The 23665-nt window shown below is 44.7% G+C and overlaps 1 protein-coding gene across 7 annotated transcripts in view; it reads left to right on the forward strand.

Moving 5' to 3' along the window:
• RIMS1 (regulating synaptic membrane exocytosis 1) overlaps nucleotides 1-23665 on the forward strand; it is a 2308950-nt gene that overhangs the window by 1508264 nt on the left and 777021 nt on the right. For 3 of the 7 annotated variants that reach the window (XM_078648052.1, XM_078648042.1, XM_078648045.1), the window contains one exon: nucleotides 4807-4884. The exons of the other annotated variants lie outside the window; for them this stretch is intronic. In XM_078648052.1, the coding sequence (XP_078504178.1) occupies nucleotides 4807-4884 (78 nt within the window). The remainder of the gene's footprint in view (nucleotides 1-4806; nucleotides 4885-23665) is intronic. 7 annotated transcript variants of the gene reach the window in all.

Raw genomic sequence — 23665 nt, forward strand, 5'->3', positions numbered from 1 at the left:
AAAGACCACCATGTGCACGGCCCCCGTGCTCCAGGCTCCCGACTACAGCCGGGAATTCATTGTACAGACGGACGCCTCCGATCATGGTGTGGGGGCCGTCCTCTCCCAACTCAACGCCGAAGGGATCGACCAGCCAGTGGTCTTCATCAGCAGACGCCTATTGCCCCGAGAACAGCGCTGGAGCACCATTGAGAGGGAGGCCTTCGCCGTAGTCTGGGCACTCAAGAAGCTCCGGCCATACCTCTTCGGCACCCACTTCCGGGTGCAAACAGACCACCGACCCCTGCAATGGCTGATGCAAATGCGGGGGGAGAACCCGAAGCTGCTGCGCTGGTCCATCTCCCTGCAGGGGATGGACTTCACGGTGGAACATCGTCCAGGCCAGGACCACGCCAACGCCGACGGCCTGTCACGCTTTTTCCGCCTCAGCGAGGAGAGTCCCCAGGAAGATGGCTGACTCTCCCCGCCTTCAGCTGGGGGGGACGCATGTTGGACAGGCCGTATGGTCGGGCTGCCCCCTCCCCACAATGGGACCTGGACCCTGGCTCCCCCGGCATCCCCAGCCAGAGTCCCCGACGACCACCCGAAGTACACTGCCATTCCTCACCCACAAGACACCAGCTCCGAACCCAGCTGGCCCGGGTCACCATCCACACCACGGCCTCGGCCCAGCCGCCATCTTGGGCCACTACAGCACGAGGCCGCGTGGCCTCAACTCGACCCTCACCCTGGGCCCGGCCGGGCCCGACATCGAGGCACCAACCTCCCCCCGGGAGGCAGAGTGACCACTTGGCGAGTCAATGGGAGAAAGGAATCGTCAACGGCTCTCCTCCGCCAGGTGTCGATCACCCCCGGCCGCCTGGGCGCTGGCTCCACCCCCCTGCTGGGTGTCTGGACTCCCTCATCCCGGACCTCCCGGCCCCCCAGGCGCGAGGGTCCGGACATCAAAGGGGACCAGACCTATAACTGGGGCAGGACCAGACCAGGAAACCAGTTGTATCCTGGAGTCGAGAGACCCGAGAAGAACTCATCCGTGACTGGCCTGCTGGCGCTGCCGCGGCCCTCTGCCCCGTGAAACCATCGCCTTGGCCTGCTGGCGCTGCCGCGGCCCTCTGCCTCGTGAAACCATCTTGGCCTGCTGGCGCTGCCGCGGCCCTTTGCCTCGTGAAACCATCTTGGCCTGCTGGCGCTGCCGCGGCCCTTTGCCTCGTGAAACCATCGACTTGGCCTGCTGGCGCTGCCGCGGCCCCCTGCCTCGTGAAACCATCTTGGCCTGCTGGCGCTGCCGCGGCCCTTTGCCTCGTGAAACCATCGACTTGGCCTGCTGGCGCTGCCGCGGCCCCCTGCCTCGTGAAACCATCTTGGCCTGCTGGCGCTGCCGCGGCCCTCCGCCTCGTGAAACCATCGACTTGGCCTGCTGGCGCTGCCGCGGCCCTCTGCCTTGTGAGACTACCATCTTGGCCTGCTGGCGCTGCCGCGGCCCTCTGCCTTGTGAGACTACCATCTTGGCCTGCTGGCGCTGCCGCGGCCCGATCCACAGACACTCCAGCTCGAGGATTGTGAGCTCTCCTCGTACCACTACCAGTACCGAGCCGGTACCAAGACTGTCCCGCTACCCCCTTTCCCTACAGAGACTAGAAGTGAGAGGACCCCCGGGTCCAAGATATCCTGTATCGCTGATATCCTTGCCTTAAGAACCTTATATAAAGCATTGAACTCGACTTGGTGTGGTGCCTGTTTGTGGGGAGGGAGGTACTTGTCTGTACGATCGCCGGAGACGGTCCCCCTCGGGGATCTCTCCCTCAGTATCCGGCCGACCCTCAGGGTCCCCGTCTAACACTAGGCAATGGTCTATTAACCCTTAGCCAGTATATGACCTTGTTTTTTAACATCTGGTAGGTTTCTCTTTTCCCTACCAATAGAGGTGGGACATTGGTAAGAATAGCCACATAGGGATAGGAATCCGGAGTAAGATTTATTGGTGGTATCCTTGTTAGAGGTTTTGTCACACAAGGTGTTGGTCGGCTTTGTTCTCGGACAATAAGGCATGGTAGGGAAGCGTTCTTTAATGCCAAGGAAGCCTTATTTTTCCCAGAAATATCGTTACCACTACTTACAGAACCATCCCTTTTTTGAACTTGTGGAACATAGGACTTACATGTTCCAACACTATTTTTGCAGGAATTTCTGTCGTTACTGACCAAGGGACCCTGGAAAGTTATCAGGGTACTTGGTACGGATTGGGTAACATTGCTAACAGGGGTGACATTTTTTGGACATTCCTTGCTACCTTTGGCCACCATACCACGGGGCTTGGTTTTCCCGCAATTGCTTTTAGTTGGGATAGTTGGCAATTCGGTAGTAGTCTTCCTACTTTGTCCATTCCCTCGATGGTCAGTTGAAATACTTGCAATACTAGCAACAGGAGGATGTAATTCTACCAAGGGGGCAGCTATATCTCTCTCAACTATTTGCTGTTGATTCCTGTTCTCGCCTGTTTTAAGACAGGACTTGATTAAGGATTTGGTTGAAAAGAAATTATCTAGACTAGACTGCTCTAGATGGTCCAGCTGGTCAGCTAGTTTTTTTTAGTCTGTCTTCAAAGGGGTTCAAGAGGGACCGTATTAATTTTTCCAACTCCAAGAAAAATTGCGGCTTAGGTGGTGGTGTCCCAGGGGATGCTATAACTATGGGATCTGAGCCTGGCAGAACAGTTTTTCCCTCACCCATTGTTGGCCCAGTAAAGTTATTCCCAGTAGTATCACGAGGTCGTGTACATGTTCCTAGTTTCCTGTATTTCCTTGGAGGTTTTGGAGCATGACATTTCTTTGTAACTACACTCCTTTTCCTTTTGGGACAGGATTTAGTCTTTGCAGCATGTGTTAAAACACTAGATTGTGGTGTAAACTGTTGCCCAGTGGATGGAATGGCAGAAACACTGGGAGGGGTTACAAGCAAAGTAGAGGTTACTAGTCCCAAAGGAAATGTAGCCAATGGCTCAATCGTTGGGGGAGAGAGGTGTGGAACTTCCTGTGGGATAGGCAACATAATGGATGATAACGGAGTGACCAATGATGGAAAGCTTTGGCTTGTACGTTTATCAGCAGGGGTTTTTAAAAGCTCAATGGACAGCCTGCGTCCCGCACGTCTTTCTGCCAGGGCGATTTCCCTATCAATATCCTGTGGCAGCCGTTTAAAATAGGTGTCTAGGGGGCCCATAACAGCAGCCCTTGACTCATTCAAAGAGGGCAACAAGGTAGAAATGTTAGTGGGACAAGCCATAAGAGTAACCCTTTTTCCACCTCAATAAATTAAAAGCAGGTTAGATCACCAACACTCTAAGGTACCAGTTCAATAAATATCAGTGGGGTGGCCCAGCCCGGCCTCCTTCGGCCCCGGACGGCCACAGACGGTCCCGCCCTTGTCCCGGGCTTCTCCCGGCACGCTCCCGCTCGCTCCCGCTGAGCGGGGGAGTGGTCAGCTTCTAAACTCTATAGCTGCTGGCTGATTGGATGAAGGACAGGGGGGTGTGGCCAGCGGGGAGAGCAGCCCAGGTGTGTTGAATGGGCGCGCAGGGGCTCCTGGACACTGGAGTCCCTGCCTGCGTGCTCGCAGCCCCGCCGACGCTCTCACCTGCCCACGCCTCCTCTGTAGCGCTCACACACTGCCAGCCGCCTCTAGCACACAAGGCGCTGCGGGACCCGCGAAGCTGGTCCGGCGTGGTTCTAAACACTGTCAGCTGCGGCGGCGGCCTCAAATGCAGGGATTCCTCCGAGGTAAGGACTGGAGTCCAAGGGACAGCTCTGCTCAAAAGAAAAGGGAAGGGGTTTTTGCCATGTTGGACAGCAGAGTGGCTGCCATCCAACAGGGTTGAAATAAATGTTTTTGAAGAAATGCTACGATGCTGCTAGCATTGACCGCGTCATAGAGCTTTTTAAAAAAATGTTCTTTTACTTTCAGCTATGCTACACTGCAGCCATGCTGCTGTATAACATGGCTAGAAAACATAGACAAATCCAATAGACCTCACATAGGCGAGACTTATTGACTTTGTCAAAGCTTGTTACCTCTGTGACTGTTCGGTAGAACATAGTTCAACAGACTAGGTTCTCGTGGCCATATTGGACTTATTCACTTATGCTTAAAAAAGTGGGAACTCTTCATGCAAAATCCGATAATGATTTACAAGTGCAGGATCATTGTAGTTTTTCATGCAAAATGTTGCTTACACATGTAGAAGTTCTTCCTCTTATGCGTATCTTTTCCACAATCAAAGATGAGGTTAATCTATAGGGCTACATGTTATCACAAGGGATATCTTTTCAAGTATATTTCACATTGAAGCACATTATTTTTAAATTGCAGCAAATCACCACCAATGAGTAGGTACCTAGAAATAAACAGTCGTCTCTAAAAAAATGAATTGATGATTCAAATGCAAAATATACAGCATTTCAAGAAAATAGCGTGCAAGTATTTGTAGCCTCTGTGGTACTCCCTTAACTAAGATCCGCTCATATCTACATTCTCTGGTATGAATTTCATAGTCTATTATGTTCCTTTTGATGAAATCAATATTTGCCATCCATTGTAGTTGTATGTATGAGAAAAACAAAAAAGTTACCTCTCAAACCAGCCGAACCTGTCAACAAACTCCAGGAATTGTATGTGTTTTCAGTACATGTTGCTCATTTGTTATCTTTCTTCAGTGATTTTCCTATCTTCGCTGCATGTGACCATCTTTCTGTTTCTTCCACCTGTTCTTCTTGCCATCCATTGTCTTCCATCTTCCTAAAATGTCTGAAGATCCAGAACGTTGGAGTCTAAAATTCCAAAGCCAGACAGTATAGATCATCTCAGTGATAAACCAGGAGCATCTGCGAGGTATTTCTATAATCTCAGACGTTAGCAAAGTGAAATCATGTGCCGAGATAATGTCATGTTTGTAAATTATGTACACTCAGAACTATTACAAATAGCAAGGCATGCTTCTCAAAAGTATTTTCTTCATTTGCGTTCACAGCATGCTACACTATGTTAAGCTTCATTGAAAACCAATGCCACAGATTAACAGGATTTTACATGAACATTGCAATAGTTAAGAAGAGGCATATTACGATTGTTGTTGAACCAAATATTTTGGCAATGAATGACAGAAATTGATAACAAGTTCGAAGCAAGAACCAAAACGTTGTGGTAATTACCCTAGCTTCCAAAACAGCTAATTAGTTAGACACATACGAAATACTGCATGTAGCAGGATTAATACACCTTCCTGACATGATTAAAGTTGCTTTTAATTATCACGGTACAGAGAACAACAAGATTGGGCTACTCGCATTTGCCCACAAAAAGTTATACAAACGGCACTGACTGTTGACTGTACATATGGAGTGCTCGCAAGATTCTCTCTTAAAATGCATTGTATGCATTGGAGATGCAGGTGTTTCTCCTCAGTGTCAGCTTTGTGTGTTTATTTCATGTGAGGAAGTTACTGTTGGTAACTACCCCACTTTCCTAAGGTTGTATGGATGCTGGTTGCCATTCTGTTACAATTTGGTTCAAGTATAAATTGCATTTTGACACTGATTGCACATTACTCTTCTTTGATCTGTGCCAACATGTTTTTCCCTTGCGGTACTACTGCTAATGTTTAGCATACCTTTCTTAACCAGGATCCAAATTATTTATGCAATAAGAGGCGCAAGTGTAAAAGCAGATGACACCAGATTTATTGGATAAAATATGTTTATTTTAAGCTCTGAGTTCATTTGGTGTGGTTGTTCTAACCTCTGATTTCCGCGATAACCAAACAGCTGGTGTGGTACTTTAGTGATTGATTCCATAGACATAATAACATTCTAAATTTCGAATTGCAATGAAAAACCTGTAGCCGACCCATATTTCACTTTGTTGTGATATACCCCACCTAGGGCTTTACAAGTTTCTGGTGCTCAGTTTGTTCAGTTCAATAATCGTGCATTATAACAGTCCAACAGGACCCGTGTTCTATATCAGGTGCACTGTTCATGTTCACAGTGCGCTGGATTACAATAAATGCACTGTCCTCGACAGCCATGACTTCGGAGCTGCCCTGGAGCCGCACATTAAGTGAAATATGGACCGGCTGCTTTAATTAGCTGATCCATGTTTCACTGTGCCGGTAGCGCCCATCTGCACTTTAGAGAGGGAACAGGGATCCCCTTGTAGGCAGGTGCAATGAGTGACCGCTACTGCTAGCAGGGGGGATGTCTGGAGCCTAGGGGATCCCTCTGTCGCCACCAAAGGGCTGCCTTTACAGGGTATTCACTGATACTGCACAACCTTTTTGTGGCTCATTTTTATTGTGCCTCCTGATGGGTTTTTTGCCTTTGCGCCCAAGTCCATAATATGCACTGATGCGAAGGCAAAAAGATTCCTTCATTTTTATAAGACCACACCTCCATGCAAATGAGGGAACGACCTATGCAGTATTACAGAAGGGACCACACACACATCTGCAGCCTATGTAATACTAAAGTGCCCTGCGGGGTGCAGAAAGTGGGTGCACACTCCCATTGTGCTCCCAGGGAACTTGAATTGTTAGAAAAGTAATGTTTCTGATAGATTTTTCGAATTGCAGATTCCTCACCTTAGAATACCCATTATGTGGTGCCAGACAACGATGCTTCCCCCCTAAAATGAAAGGTTTTCAGGCAAGCTGTGATTGCAGAAAACAATAATGAACCTGCAGGAGGATTGTCAGGTGTTTCAGCTTGAGACATGACTCAAATCGTGAAACAAGGGTATCTTTGTGAACCAAAAGACAATCTGGGCCTTGGAAACAAAGCTGTATCTCACCAAACATAAGAAGTAACTTAGACCCTCACGTAAATCCTGCTTCCACTCCAGGTCATGGGGCAAATTTGGGGCCACTGCTGGGGCGGTCCTGTGGGAGGTATGGTCAAAGCCATTTGGTAAGCCCAAATTGAATTCTAAGTTCAAACATAAAAAAGGTAAAGCAGGAATTGACTCCATCCCACCACTCTATATCCAATCATTAGGCGCTAGGGTTTCACAATATTAAGCGTCTCCTCTGGCGTCCTAGAGCCGATCACCCAGCTGATGCTGGTGTGTCCTCAGTTCCTTGGGCCATACCCACACCAAATAACGGCCTCTCAAGAAGTTATGCTGCATAGTTTTGGCCAAAGCCACCGGAAGAGGTTCTGATTCTGATGCTGATGTCTGACCCCAAACTGAATTAAGCCCGATCTTGACTGATGTTGCTCTATGAAATCACTAAAGCTGATTCATTCGTCATGTAGTATCATTTTGTACCAATGCCTCTACCAGGCCGGTTGTGTCAACAAAGGCTCCATTATCTTTTCGATTCTGGTTCTGTACAAGGTACAACACCAAAGAGAGATGATAATGGTGAAATAGATGATGGTGTTCTTCCTCCTCTTATGTTGATGACAATTGTTATATGGACTTTCAAGATGCCAGTGGGCTTGAGACTCCCCCTCAAATAAGGTCAGACTTGCCACTTGACCCCTGATGTGAGGGCATTATTTGCGGTTATGGACCAACATGCAGCTGAGGTCCTGGATTTGCAGCTGCCTTCTGTTGAGACCCACACTAATATCCTTACAACATGTGCCTGCCACGACTGAGCACTTACCCACCTTAAGAAAGGCCTTGACTTATACTTTGATGGCCTCTCCGTCAAAGTTATGTTCCTGCATGCCAGTGGATAGCCAGGTGTGATAGAGCGCGGGCTCACCTGCCCGTTTACCATACTCACCTGGGCCCATAAATCAACATACACACTTTGAACAGGTAAACCTAAGCTTCATCAATTTTGTTTAACCATTCAGGACCTATACCATTTGACTTACGAATCCTGGTCACCGGTATCTTCCACGAGAGGTGTGGGAAATTCTTACAGGTCTGCAAAGAAATGATCAGGATAGCTCACTTTACTCACGTACATTTTATTTTTCTAGGTACCCTACATTATCACCAATTACAACAGGTAATTACCTTCTGCAACACAACATGCAGGAATTGAGTACTCACTTTGTTTTAACAAGGGTGCTCGGACCTCGGACCTGGGGATCTGGGTTCGAGTCTCGGTAACGACACCAAACATCCTGTGATTCTGGGCAAATCACTTAATCTCCCCGTGCGTAACAAAAATGAATGTGTGTCCTCCTGTAACGTAACTGGTGCTATGTAAAGCGCTCTGATACCCGATTCGGTTCGGGTCAAGTTCGTGCTATATATAACTCCGCAAAAAAAAAAATGCATGCTTTAGGTTTCAATTTAGAAGTAGCAAAAACAAATTTATAAAAAGTGCGTACATATTATAAATATTTTCCAGATTCATTCATTAGTTTCTTAAGATGTCATTCACATTTTGATTCAACTGACCACAGTATACAACATGAGGAAATTGATCAGCTTACTTCAGCCATTGGCTTTCTTATACTTCTAAAAGGAAGTGCACTGTTTTTTCTTTCCATTGTTCATCCTTTTTTCCCCTCTGATCATCCATGTGTTTAAATTATGTCTCTGGTATACAGTAAATTAAAACTAGTAGCACATGTTCTTTACTCTAGGAAGAATCGTGATGTGCATTAAAACTAAATTAGGTTTCTATACCTGTATAAGACCACCTGCCAGCTAAGAAGGACCCATACTGATCATTAAAATTATATCCAATGTATCCTTTTTTAAGCATACAAGTCCCAGCATGTTTTCATCTTTTTTAGCCTTAGTTTTCTTTAATTCGTGGGGCATATGTTTGAAATAAAAAGAAAATTGCGATTCTCCTATTACCATGACTAGAGAATCTGGATTTCATTAAAGACACGGAGGTTAACATTATGTATATCTCTTTTAATGCAGTCCAAGCAGCCGCATACATCATAAAGCACAAAAGTTCCAGAATAGAACGTTAACATAAGATAAAAGGCATGAGCCCATAACAATCTGCCTCTTTTAAATGCAGTGTAGAACAGGATAAGATCCAAAGAATTAGAGTCCAAACAACAAACAATTTCTTAAAGCCATCACCAAACGAAGAAAGGAAGGACAATGGATGAGCCAAATGTCAAAAATCCTGAAGTTAAGAGAGATTATCTGAAAAAGAAAAGAAAGATGCAAATAACTCCAGAATAAAAAATGCTAAAATGAGGATGCAAAAGATGTAAATAAACAAGGTATAGCAATTCAAAGTTGAAAAGACTTCAATCTAGAGAACATCAAATATGATAGAGTAAATAAAAATACTGTAAGCTTAAAATATCCAAGGGGAGGGAGGGAGGGATAATGTTAGCCTCCGTGTCTTTAATGAAATCCAGATTCTCTAGTCATGGTAATAGGAGAATCGCAATTTCATTACAAGACCAGAGGCTACATTATGCATGTTGGTAGCTTCGTAAGACCTATGAGAAATTGGTTTACAATAATGCAGAGCGAAAGTACTAGCATTAGACCAGTCGGTAGCTTTAAGGACGTCATCCAACTTACCTCCAGACCAGAAGGACTTACTGGCCATAGCACCTCTGATTGAATGAGCTTTGAAGATATTTAAATCAACACCTGCTAAATTCATAGCAATTTTAACACACCTAGCAATAGAAGCAGAAGTAATAGCTTTGTGAGGTTTAATGAAGGAGATAAGTAACTGATATACACCTAAAGGATGAAGAGCATTCATTCTGCAGTCGTATTCTTTCATACAATCCACACACAAAGTTTTTTTGCAAAGATCAAAGCGTGGATAAAATATAGAATCAGACATAGTCTTGGTTCTTCTAAATAAATCAAATTTGACTCCAACCATGTTGTAGGATCTATTTGCGATTTCAAGAGCTTTTACGTCAGAGACCCTACGACAAGATACAAGACAAAGCAAAGTGGCAAGTTTGATGGATAGATTTTTCCTATTTAAATGAGTATTATCAGGCCAGCTTGAGAAAAGATCAAGAATCAACTTAACATCCCATAGAGACTGATATCTAGGTTTAGGAGGTCTTCTGAGTCTAATACTTTTGAGGACCCTACAAATAATTGCGTTTTTACCAATAGACTTACTATTGACGAGAGAATGTCCCGCTGAGATAGCCGATCTATAACAATTGATCGATCTATAGATAAGACCTCTTTCGAATTGTTCTACGAGGAAATTAACTATGTCGACGATAGGTGCCTCCACGGAATCCAGGTTCCTTTCCAAGCACCAACGTACTAATAATTTCCATATGTTGTTATATCGATAGTGTGTACCTGGGGCCCAAGATTTTCAGAGGAGAGTTGAAGCTGTTGAAGAAAGGCCTGCGAGATCATTGCATTTCCTGACACTCTCCAGGCAAGAAGGTTCTAATTCCCTGTTTAAGCTAGGGGGTGAATTGGTCCGTCTACGTCTGTAAGAAGATCCACTAGGAAAGGAATCAGGAAGGGAAGGTCGTAAGCCAGCTCTAGGGTGGTGGGGAACAAAGCTTGAGATGGCCAGAAGGAAGTGACTAGGACAATTGAGCAACGTTGATGTCTCACTTTCTGAAGAACCCTCTGAATCATTGCAAAGGGGGGGAGGCATAAGCGTTGCTCCCCTTCCAGCACTGAAGAAAGGCGTTTACTGCTAGAGCACCCAGGTCTGGTCTCCAGCTGTAATAATTTTCCAGTTGGAAAGTCAATCTGCTGGCAAAGAGATCTATTTTCAGAGGACCCCAAAGATTGTAGAGAGAATTAAAGACAGAGACGTTAAGCTTCCAATTACTGTGGTCCAAGAGGAGCCTCAAGTTCCAATCGGCAGATATGTTTGGTTTTCCTGGAAGATATTCGGCCCTTGGGGATATCTTGTGTTCCAGACAGATCATCCAAAGCTTTCTGGCTAGATTCGAGAGGTCTGCAGATTTTGTTCCACCTAGGCGATTTATATAGGCAACTGCAGACATATTGTCCATTTTTAGAATGACAGCTCTGCCTTGAAGGAAGTGTTTGAAGCTCATCAGAGCATACAGATCGGGGGTCAGTTCTAAGTAGTTTATGTGGTGTGAGGATTCCTCTTGAGACCAAACACCGCCTGTGTTCTGATCTAGAAGAAAGGCTCCCCAGCCATGAAGGCTCTATTGGATTCTAAGACAAACTCTGGTGCTGAACCAAAAATTGCTTTTCCGTTCCAAGCATCTAAATTCTCTAACCACCAGATCAGTTCTAGTCTTGCCTCCGGGTCCAGGGAAATATGATCCCCGTACCAAAGGCCCGATCGAAGGGCTCTTGCTTTTATTCTCTGAAGAGCACGATAATTTAGGGGACCCGGAAAGATAACCTGGATGAAAGAAGAAAGGAGGCCTAGTAACCTGGCTAGTTCCCTCAAGGATAAGTTCTGTTGTTTCAAAACATGTTTTATCTCTTTCCTCATTTTGGATATTTTCTTTGGAGGGAGAAGAAGAAGACATGTTGTGGTATCTACAGTAAATTTCAAAAATTCCATGGTTCTGGAGGGGGATAGTATGGACTTCTCTCTGTTTATGATAAAGCCTAATTTCTCTAGAAGGTTTATTACAGTCTCCAGGTCGTGGATGATCTGAGAATGGTCTTGTGATAGAATAAGGATGTCATCTAGATATATGATCATGTGAATACCTTTTCCCTCAGGGAAGATGCGACTGATCTCATCACTTTAGTGAAACACCAAGGTGCTGAGGAGAGGCCGAAAGGGAGAGCTTGGATTTGGAAAAGGTGATGTTTCCACATAAATTGAAGAAAGGGTTGGTGAGCCTTGGCCATAGGGATGGTAAAATAGGTGTCTTTTAGGTATAGTTTGACTAGCCAGTCTCCTTCTAGTAGTAATTCTCCAAGAAGATGGATGCCCTCCATCATGAAGTGCCTGTAAACAAGATATTTGTTGAGATCCCTTAAATTTATGACGGGTCTTCAACCTTTGTCTTTTTTCTCGACGAGGAAGAGTGTGCTTATAAACCTTAACGTCTCCATGGGAACTTCTATAATTGCGCCCTTCTGAAGCATGGAGGATATCTCCTCCTCTATTATTTTTTCTTGATCTAAAGGGAGAGGAATATCTCTTTCGGAAAAAAGTTTGAGAGGGGGTCTCTATAAAGTCTATCATAAATCCCCTTACTGTGTTCAGAACCCAAGAGTCTTGAGTAATTAATTTCCAATTGTGAAAAAAGAATTTGAGTCTGCCTCCTACTTTTGGGGAAAAAGAAAGGGTAGGAGAAAGTGAAATTGTACTCACTCTGATGGATGTTGTCGTTGGATGCTCCACGTGATCTGAAGCTTAGTGAGCAAAATTCTCTTCCTCTTTGTGGGTAGAACTGAGGGGTATTAGAGGGTTGGTAACCTCTTCTGCCATATCCTCTAGATCTGGAGTAGGGCCTGCGGTTGAAGCGTCCGGAAGAGAGGCCCCTTCTTCCGGCCCTACCAAAAAAGTTATTGGTGTTGAAAACCCTTTTCATGTTTTGATGGGCTTTGTCCAAAGCTGTAAAGGTAGACACATATTTGCCAAGTGTCTTGATAAGATCCTCAACAAAGAGAAGTCCTTCGGGGTTGAGAGAGGGCTCTTTGTCAGCCAAATCACTCAATTTGGGTGACATTTTAGTAAGAACTACTCTTCTCATTTCCGAATTAAGGCTGGCATTGCCTAATATAATCAGGGCTCTCTGGCTGAGATCCCTAATAACTTCAGTGTTCAGGGGTGTTCCGCTTATGTGGCTATATTCGGCTGTATCAATGATCCTTCCTGGCCAGTGGGCCAAGGATATCAAGGACTCGGTCTTGGCAGCCCCTAAGGGATCTCTACATACCTTTTCTCGGATCTCTCCCGAGTTTAAAGAGATATCTAATTAGTTTGGGGTCAAGGTTTGGAGTTTGACCTTCTCATCTATGGAAGGTCTGGAGCATTCAGCTCTTAGTAGGTTTCGAGTGTCTCTCTCCAGAGTGTACCTTATCCATATTTTTTTGTCAAACATATTTTTATTAAACTTTTTTCAAAGTACCTCATATATCAGTACTATCACATCACCCCTCGCAGGGGGGTTTGCAGAATTCGGCACGGCTGTAATTGGCTAGAGTTGCACAATGCTCAATGTAAGCCCAACACCGTTCTCAGTGGTCTGCTTACATGAAGGTTTCAGTTTCTTACAATAGTGGGGCTTGGGGCAGATCTTCATGATCAGTAAGTGATAGCAAACAATTCAGCATATATCCCATCTTTCTTTTGCGATGGTAAGTTTCCTAGGTCTTCCAATTGGAAGATGCCACCGGGAATAAGCTACAGTCACGTAGAAACAATCCCTAACTGGGAGGCAACAAAAACAGATACAAAGAAAACCCATACCCCTCCCTCCCCTACAATGGTGCGGCAGCATCCATGCAGTGTATTTGACTTGTGGTATGAGAGGCAGCTCAAAATTGAAAGAGATGAAGGGCTCTGATGGTGGAAGGACAGACAGCTGATGTTAGTCCACGTGAAAGAAAGGTGACTAGGCAGCCCCATTTAAATTCAAAGTTCTTAAAGTTGTCCTTAAAGATGTCTGACATTCGTTCCAGACTAAGCAGCTTCCATAGTTGATAATGTCAAAGGGAAATTGCTGGTGCTTCCTTCTTCTTCCAAGCAGCTGCCAGGGTAACCTTCGATGCTCCTATTCAGAGCCACATGATTGTCTTATCTGCTCGAGTCTGGTGCTCTAGGGAGGGGTCGCGAAGCCCAAGAAGGACCCCTGCCATGGTGGTCGGGATGAGGTATTCTAGCATGTCTTTAATATGTGGAAGTATTTCTTCCCAGAAGGGCGGATAGTCGGGCAATCCCATCATATGTGTTGGAAGTCCCCCAGAAGCCCACACCCTCTCCAGCATCTATCGGAAGTGTTGGAAAAGATCTGACTAAGCCTGGACGGATGAAAATACCAGTCCTTCATAGTCTTAAGGTGAGATTCCCGAAGCTTTGTGGAATGATTGAATCTCGTGATGTTGGTCCATAATTGCACCCATTCGCCGTCAGAAATACCGCGCTGTAGTATTCCTTCCCACATGGACAAGTATTGTGGTCGTGGGTAGAGTGTGGTGGTGAGTGGAAATTTGTATATGAATGAAATCGCCCCTTTCATGGTAGTGGTCTTGGTGTGGAAGGATTCAAACTTTGTTAGAGGGCGGGTGGCTGCCTCTCGCTTTCGAGGTGTAAGGGCCCAGTTAATCAACTGGGTATAGTGGTATCTCTCTGTGCTCCCTAGGCCATAATATCTCTGGCAGTTGTCAGAGGTGAGGAGGTCAAAATTGTGAAAAAGATGAGTCAAAGCAAGGCACCTTCCCTCCCTCCAAGTATCAAACGGTCCCTCTTGCAGGCCCGGGGGGAATGCAGGGTTAAAATGGAGTGGTGTAAATGGAGAGGGGAAAGAGGTCCACCTATCATCTTCTGCGACCGTATCCCAGACTTTCAGAGTGGTGCGTGTAGGAGTGGCAATGTAGGTATTCTTGGGTCTGTCTTTCTTAGGGCGCCAAACCAGGTCCCTTATAGTCCTCCCCGTCACACTACGGTCCATATGTAACCAGTGCTTATTGGATTCACGTTTTGACCACTCAATCAGGACTCTTAACTGTGCCGCTTTATAATATAATTGGATATCCAGAAGCCCAACTCCACTCTCCGTTCGAGGGCGACGCAGTAGGAGGAAGGAGAAGCGAGCGCGTCTCCCTTGCCAAATAAAATGTAGGATCATAGCTTTATCTCGCCGAAAAAAGTCTCTCTCCAGTTCTATGGGCAGGGCCTGGAATAGATAAAGAAGCTTAGGAAGAAGTGTAATTTTCACCATGTGTATCTGGCCTAGCCACGATAAGAAGAGTTCCGTTTGAATACAAGTGAGAATGGGAGGGGAAATTAGCAGCATAAAGCTCTTCAACCCTCGACGTTAACTGGACTCCCAAATACTGTATAGAGGAAATAGTCCACGGGGGAGGAGTAAGAGACTGGTGGCTGCAGATTTCCATTTGAGGTAGTGTGAGGTTGAGGATGTACGATTTGCCTACATTTATTTTAAAGCCTGCTACCGCTTCAAAGCGTTCAAGTTCTGACGGTAAAGGTGGAAGGAATGTGGCTGGATCGGAAAGGGACAAAAGGACATTGTCCGCGAAGAGGGATATTTTATGTGGGTCCCCAGTGAATGGTATCCCCTGAACTTCAGGATTTGCTCTAATCGCCATCACAAGGGGTTCTATGCTAAGGGCGAAGGGTAGGGGTGAAAGGGGACACCCCTGTCTGGTGCTCTAGAGTGGAAGGAGGAGGATGAATGTACCCCATTGACCACCACCTTAGAGCGAGGTTGAAGGTAATTAGCTTGGATCATAGTTAGAAATTTCGGTGCAAATCCGAACGCCGTGAGTGTGTGGAACAGCAATGCCCAGTCAACCCTGTCAAAGGCTTTCTCAGCATCCAGTCCCACCAAGTCAGCGGGGATCTGATGTCTGTTGGCCTTCTCTATTAGGTGTATAATTCGGCGGGTGTTATCATGTGTTTGATGACCTTTAATAAACCCTGATTGGTCAGGGTGTATGAGGTCAGGCATAAGGTCATTCAATCGTTTAGCTATAATGGAGGAGTACAGTTTCGCATCAAGATTTAGCTGCGTGATAGGATAGGAGGCACATTGATGGGGATCCTTCCCTGGTTTGGGTATCACGGAGATCATGGCCTCAGTCATGGAGGCAGCGGTCTCGCTCTCTTCAACCATCTTATTAAAGAGCCCCGTGAGGTGGGGGCAGATGTCAGGAGCAAAAGTTTTATAAAAGAGGGCAGTATACCCGTCCGGGCCCGGAGCTTTGTGGGGCTTAAGAGCTTTAATAGCAAGATTGACTTCGTCTTGGGTGATAGGAGCGGTGAGTAACTCCTTCCATTCATTAGAGACCTGAGGGAAGTTTAATATCCAGAGATAGTACCGTTGGGTGTGTAAGTCTAAGTCATCCCTAGAATAAAGGGTTCCGTAAAATGACCTGAATATCTCGGCTTTGTCCTCATCCCTGTGCGTAACCTCCCCAGAGGGCCCCTGAATGCTGCCTATGTACTCTCTCTCTCTCTCGCTTATCTTTTAGCTGTCTAGCTAGGTGTTTACCGATCTTGTTGCCCTGGGAATAGGATAAATGGCAGAGTTTAACGAGTGTGAATTATGCCCTATTGTTATAAATAGCTCGAAGTTTACCACAGAGCGCTGTCAAACTGGGAAGGGTTTGCCTTGTGGGATTCAGTTGGTGAGCTTTTTCAATAGAGGTCAGGTCCTGCTCTAGTTGCTCCCTTTCTCTAGTGCGTTGCGCGTTTAGAGCGGAGTTGAGGGCAATACACTTTCCCCGGAAGACCACCTTAAACGCGTCCCAAGTGGTAAATTCCGACGTATCCTCTGGTTTATTAATATAAAATAATTCTGTAATGGTTTCTCTGAGCTTAGTATATGATTCCTTGTTCCGCGCTAGTGAGGTCGGGAAGTACCACCTGGGAGTAGTCGAAGCGTTCCCAATCCAGGACAGACACACGGAAAGTAGGCTATGATCTTATACTGAAAGAGGGAATATCTTGGCCTCTTGAAGGGCACCCATCAGGGATTGGCTAATAAAGATATGGTCCAGTCAGAAGTATCAAATCAAAATTTCTTTATTCGGTTTTCATTTGATGGTACAGAAAAACCATAAAAGTACATTTTAAAAACAGTAATTGAAAAACAATTTATCAATCTCATTACAATTTAAAAATTTACTGTGCAAAAAGCAAATTCATGAGTATTCATATTAGACTCCAAAACCAAACAGGATGTGATTAAAAAGATTAAAAGATAAGTTTATATACTGAACAAATTCGTAATAAAAACCATTTTTCACAAATTTTTCCTAAGTCTAAGAGCAGATTTCAGAAATTGCGCAATATTTCTCGTGAAGCATTCTGCGTCTAAACATTGCAAAGCGAGATAGGCTGGTCGACACTGTCTCATGCTCCAAATTTTTAAGATCGGTTTAAGGCATTTTTTCCTCATTTCATTGTAATATTTACAAAACAGAACCACGTGCATCGATGACTGGGGTGATACCCCGTCACAGGGGCTGTTTGATAGATTTTTTGCCCAGTCATTCATTTTTGGGAATCTAAACAAGCAATGAAATATGTTTAGCCTCAACCGTGTGAGTACAAATCTGTTGTGACCACTTAAAATATATGTAAGATACGGTTGAATGCTGTGATTAGTCTGCATCAGTAGATTATTTTGAACAGTTTGCTTGGTTGCCTCTACTACAAACCTCAGCCCCTCCATATGGCTCATGCATTTATTTTTGAACACTTTCCTGGGAGTTTGGGCTAGCACCATGGGATTATTATAACAATTTGACAGTCCCATATCGAACACAAAGTTTTTTACATAACTGAGCCACCCAATCTTAAGCGCATTCTCAAGGCCTAAAAGATCTTTTAGTACCTCCCGATTGAATGATGTCTTTGGGCATGTCCAAATGCCATGCCATAGTAGGACTGGTTGAATTTTTATTGTATCTGTGATAAAAGATATTCCAAGTTCCCTGATTGAAATTTGGATAACCTAAGGGGGGAAAGGTATGCGCGATGTAATGTAAACAAATGGTTGCGCCTCAACCAAGCAGGCTTAACTGTTTTAAACAAGAGAGTGAACTATCTTGTCCATATCTCCTCACACTGGACACCCAGGACCTCTCCCCACAGTTCATCCGGGAGAGTGAGCTCCCCGTCTACCTCCTCTAAAATAGTCCAGTACCAAAAGGCTACCTCTTTACCCCCCACATGCCTCTCTACCAGTTGTTGTTCCAGAAAGCTACTCCTTCCAACTGGGGCCTTTTTCCTAATCAACTCCCTCGACCAACTGACAAGTTGTACATATTTGAATTTGGATAAGGCTGGACCAACCCTCAAGTAAAATCCTCCCAATTAACCAGTGATCCTTCTACTAGCAACTCCACCCATGTTAGTATTCCTGCCTCCTTTATGGGGACTGCGAGCCAATCCTTTAAACACATCGGAAGCCCTGGGGAGTCCCAGATTGGAGCAAGAGCTGAATAGTAAGCTAACCCTACTTTCCTTTTGATTTGTACCCAAGCCTTCACCAAGGATTGTAGTCTTCAACCTCACCTTCTTGAAGTATCTCTGATCTCCGAATTTGAATAAATAAATCTGTCAAGCGGAAATTTCGCCCCAGTTAACATAGCCTTAAACACGATCCCTTTTGCGGAGCCTGATGGAGTTTTCAACAGCATCCTTGAATGAGAGAACAGGAATGCCCAAGCATAATATTCTAGATCTGGCAGTGCGAGTCCTCCCTTTTCCCTCCTCCTTAATTTCTTCCATGTCAGCCTGGTTGACTTGTAGCACCAAATAAAGGAATTGATTTCCTGCTGACATTTATACAGTTGTTTTGAGTCGAAGGCTACTGGGATGGAGTTGAAAAGAAACGTAAACTTGGGAAGAATGGACAGTTTCACCAAGCTTATTCTCCCGAGAACAGTCAAAGGGAGGAAAGACAAAGATTTTAACAGTTCCCTACATTCTCTGAAAACCCTGTCCAAGTTAGTCTGTGCCAGGGTATTGATGTCCTGAGTGATCCTAATTCCCAGGTAGCGCATAGATGGAGTCGCTACAAGCTGTGGGTTGTCAATGTTCCAGGTCATGATCTTGGTTTTCCCCACATTGATTTCATACTCTAGGGTCCCGATATACAAGGTTAATGGCTCGGCAAAACCTATTACCAAACTGAAATTTCCTCATCACTGCCGCCAGATAGGGCCAGTTGACCCTATCAAATGTTTTAGTAGCATCCAAGGTCAAGGTAGCCAGGGGGAGACCAAAAGCTGAGGCGATATCTATTGCACCTACCAGGGAAGTGTTGTAACAAGTGTCTCCACCCTGCAGCCTCCGCCATTCACATGTTTTTGGATTGTCCCCTCATCAAAGTCTTCTGGGACGAAGTAAAGGGCACTTTGGATTCGATCCTTAAAACATCAATACCATTCACCCTGTCCCTCATAATATTTGGTTTGGACGAAAACATCACCGGGCCTGCAAGGTCCTTCTTGTTCTATGCAATTCTCCTCGCGAGACGGCAGATCTGCAAATTTTGGGTTGAGTCGAACGCACCATCACATGCAGGTTGGCTAATGTCTCTGTACAAAACATCAAAGGTGGATTTGGCTAGGTCCTGTAGCAAGCGAAACCTCACCTTTTGGAACTTGTTGGTCCAGTGGAGTTAGATCGATCGTCAGGTCCCCGGGGTTTTTTTTTGTGTTTTTTTTCCCGGGTCCAATGATTAGCTGACATACTCCTCGAACCTGTTTGTGGCTTCGCTCAATAAAGAGAACAAACTGAGTCCAACAGGCTGAAAGACGCCTTGATGGAGTAAAGATTCCTGAAAGCTTCTCCCGCCACTCTGGTACCGTTGTTTTGGCTTGGGAGAGGATCATGTTTTTTGCCCTGTGCCAATTGTTACTCAAGGTGGTTGGCGCTTTCTATGGAACGAGAGTTCGGCAAATGAGGACAAAAAAAAAGATATTCCAAGTTCTGTGTGGCACAGAAATGTTGAGGTGCCTTGTGGTACCGCCAATAAGTACCTTAAAAAAGCATTCTCAACTTTCTGTATTTCGTCCACGGGTCCATGTCCCCAGACTCCTGCTCCGTAAGTCACTGTGCTGACACACTTGGCCTAATAAATTTGGAGCATCTCCATCGGAGGTCTCGTACCCAGCCTCTGTGAAAAGTTGACCAACGCTGTTGTGGTCTGCATAAATTGTAGTTTCCTAGCTCTAATAGCCTGACGCCATGAGCCTTTGTTGTCAATTAGGGCACCGAAATAGGGATAGGGTTTGGTAGCCTCCACCTTTTTGTTATCCTTGTGTTTACTGCTACCTATTCCGCAGGTCATTACAAAGGTTATCTTAATATTTATTCTTAGATCTATGTTTGCCATATATTCATAGTAAATGTTAAGGGCACGTTGTAGCCCCAGAGGTGTCTGGGCCATAATTACGGCATCATCCGCAAGGAGTAGTGCTGGTACTGGGCGTTTCTGTAGGAGTGGTATGTCCTGGCACCCCTCCAACAAGGCCTGTTCCAATTCGTTTGTGTAGAGTGTAAAAAGGAAGTGCACCAGGATGCAGCCCTGCCTGACCCCCTTCTCTACTTTGAACGGACCGTATACTCCCCATTCACACCAAACTGCACCCTGGCCGTGGCATTTCCATAGAGCACCCTTATGAAGTTAATTATGGGGAAATCCACGCCCATTTCTTCCAAGGTCCCCATAGCTTAACATGGCTTACACAGTCGAAAGCGGCTGTTAAGTCGACGTAAGCCATGTACAGTTTACCCCCTTTCGCATTTACGTATTTACCCCTGAGAAGAGCAAGATTAAGGGCTTGTTCTATGGTGCCCAATCCTTCCCTAATTCCAAACTGGGGATCCGACAGCACTTTTTTATCCTCAGCCCATTGCTGGAGATCGTTAAGGACTATACGGCCTGCCACTTTGCCCAAAGTGTCTAATAGAGAAATGGGGTGGTAACAGGCCGTATTCTGTCGGTCTCCCTTCTTGAAAAACGGGATCAGGATTGACTCTGACCATGAATCGATAAGACCAACAGTACAGGAAGCCACTAATACTCTTGTAAGCATTGGGGACCATAAATCCATGTTATATTTGAAGAGTTCAACTGGGACCCCAATGGGTCCCTGTGCCTTACCCCCTTTACTGGCCTTAAAGGCGAGCTCAACCTCAGTTTGAGTAAAGTCGAGGGCTATAGGGAAGACTTTCGCACTGGCATTAAGACTGGTGTTAGCCATGTCTACTAATGGGTGAGTCTCCTCAGTAGCCAGACCAAAGATACGGGAAAAGTGATCCATCCAAAGTTTTTCGTCTATCGCGATTTCTATTGACGGGAGATCCTCGGCCATTTTGAGGAAAGGGGATTTAACCACTCGCCAGAATGCAGTGCTGTCCTTATTAGTGCAACTTTTGTGCAGCTCCTCCCAAGTTTCTTTTTTTAATTCAGTTTTCCTTAATTTAATTGCCTGGTTATAGGTGTCTAATTTCTAATATATCCCTGTCCTTTTTATGTAAGGCTAATTTTAAGTTGGTGTATGCTCTGGTACAGTTCTGATTGAACCACCCTTTTCGCGTACCTTTCCTCGATTTCATTTGGGTTCTCAGAGTTTCTCTAACTGCTTTGGTTATCTCCCTATAGTTTTCCAAAACCTCGGAATGTGGAATTGAGGGGTCTAAACACTTCATAATTGGATTTAGAGATTTTTCTACCACTACTTTTGTGATCACCTGTGGATCAACTTTATTCCATTTTAAAGAATATCCGTTTATTTTGTCAATTCCCAGATTTTTTAGCCCATACTGCCTCTTATTTTTACTTCTGCTAGTTGACTGATGGCAGGATAGTGTCACACTAATTGGGAAATGGTCACTGATAGCGCTTTTATGCTTACAGAAATTTAAGATGCAAGGAGCATATCGATTTGGTATTAGGATGAAGTCTATGGTTGTACTTGCTCCTTTGCCATTAAAGGTCTGTGAAAAAGGAATTGGTGGTGAAGACAGGTCATTTGCAAAACCCATTTCCAGGACAAATAACATCTCATTTAAACAGTCACCATTGGTGGTGTGAGGGAAGTGGAATAGGTTACTCTTGTGCTCATCAGTAAGGCCGCATGTAGATGTATCATTTTTTGAACACAGTGATAAATTAAAATTCCCTCCCAGACAAATAATACATTTTTAGTACAATGATTCTGCATTTCTACAGCTTTCTGCATTTCTGATTCTGCAGGTGTTTCTAAGTTGTTTTAGCACAACCGCCAGATGTTCCTTTTTTGCATCATTATAGAAGTTGATCAATACATACATATCGTGTTTGTTCATATTAAGGGTTACTATTTGAAAATTAAGATCTGATTTTACAAAAGTAATTTCCCTTATTTTCAACAGGTTGGAAATATATACTATCAAACCCCCCTTTGTATGTCTTGTAACCCTCAATATGAATTTCGGTGGTGGCTCAAGACTCTTGGAATTTCCCTACAAAGTCATACTATATATGATTTATTAACTTTGACCTCAAACCCGCTATATTCCAAAACACAATTTTTAAGTTTAATTTGTTAGTACTAACATCCTGTTGACTATCATCCCTGGTGCACCTAGGTTGGGGCACAACTAGATTCACAACCGCGGCCCCAGCTGTACTCAGTTCTACCTCTAGGCTAGAATTTTCAATAGGCCCACTACTGATTGAAGTATTAGCTGTAATCATGGTCTGTTGTTCTAAAGGACAAACATTTTCTGGGTATAGTCCGTGCAGGCAAGGACTCAGAGTAAAATCAATGCAGGGTATTACAGGGGTAGTATGTACTATGACATTCTGGGGTTGAAGTACCTGTGGGTTAGCCAGAAAATCTGTTTCATCCAGTCCAGAGAGCATGGCATACCGGTTCTCAACCGGGAGGTTATAGCTATAGTTTTTCCTTGCTTCCTCATTTCTGATAACGCCACCTCTCTCTGTCCTAAAGGGTGGGGGATAGAAAAAACCCAAAGGGACTATATTTATCCCTGTTGTTAGCACTAAATTATTTCCTGCCCTCCAAAGAATGGTCTCCACCAGTAAAGGTGTTTTAAACGTTAGGACCACACAGTCCCCTGGTAGAGTTTTTCCACAGTTGCCAATCCACTGAAATCTCTGGGCCATTTTGAACTCAAAAAAGAGTTGCTCAGTAAACCCAACCTTCAAGCTTAACCAATCTAATGCTTTATTCCTAAGTGTTTCCCAAGTTTCGTTTTCTGAGATCCCCAATCTTGGCACATTTGCCAGAATAACTGTATACGGTGTTACCGCTGGAGGGAGATCTATATGTCGATGACTACTGGGGTAAATATTTTGCGAATTTGAGTATAAACTACTAGGTTGTGATATAGACTGTTGGGTATAGGTGGTATAATTAAGCCTACGCTCTAAAACTTTATCTGTGATGACGTCATTTCTATCTCTTTTTTCTAAGGTGTTCGCCGGATGGCTGGTCATATTCGATTGTTGGAAAAGTGGATTGGATACTCAGGATTGTTTTGGGAAACTTTCTGTGCCGGGGACCACGATCTCCTTCCCCATGTGAAACATGTTGGTAAACATTAGCCAAATCAGTATTCCCACTCATTACCCGGTTATCGTTCCTCCCTTTTCTGGGAACATCAGGGGTGTGATTTTCTCCGCTCCCTTTAAGCAGGTGGTTGGCAAGGGAGACTTATATTGATGATATTCTTTCTTCCATTTTATCTAATGTAACTCGTATGTAGCGATCTAACCTTTCTACCAAGGCTGTTAGACTTTTGAGATCATTTCCCTGCTGGTCATTCTTTCTAGGTGAGTCTTCTTTAGGTTTGCAAGGGCTTTTTCTTACTCCTGTTCTTTTTTTCCCCCCTGTTTCACTTGTTTTGGGGTGGTGGCGCCTAACCTCTTGGGCGTTTTTATATTCTCCATCCCTCCCTCGAGCTCATCATTCCTGTTATTTGGCCTACTCAGGTTCTTTTTCTTTTTCTGGGGGGTTTGTGAAAAAGAGTCGGAGTCAGAGTCACTTAATATTATTCTGTTTCATATATTGAATGCAACCA

This window comes from Lissotriton helveticus, chromosome 6 (assembly GCF_964261635.1).
Source record: "Lissotriton helveticus chromosome 6, aLisHel1.1, whole genome shotgun sequence".
In the NCBI taxonomy this organism is placed as follows: domain Eukaryota; kingdom Metazoa; phylum Chordata; class Amphibia; order Caudata; family Salamandridae; genus Lissotriton; species Lissotriton helveticus.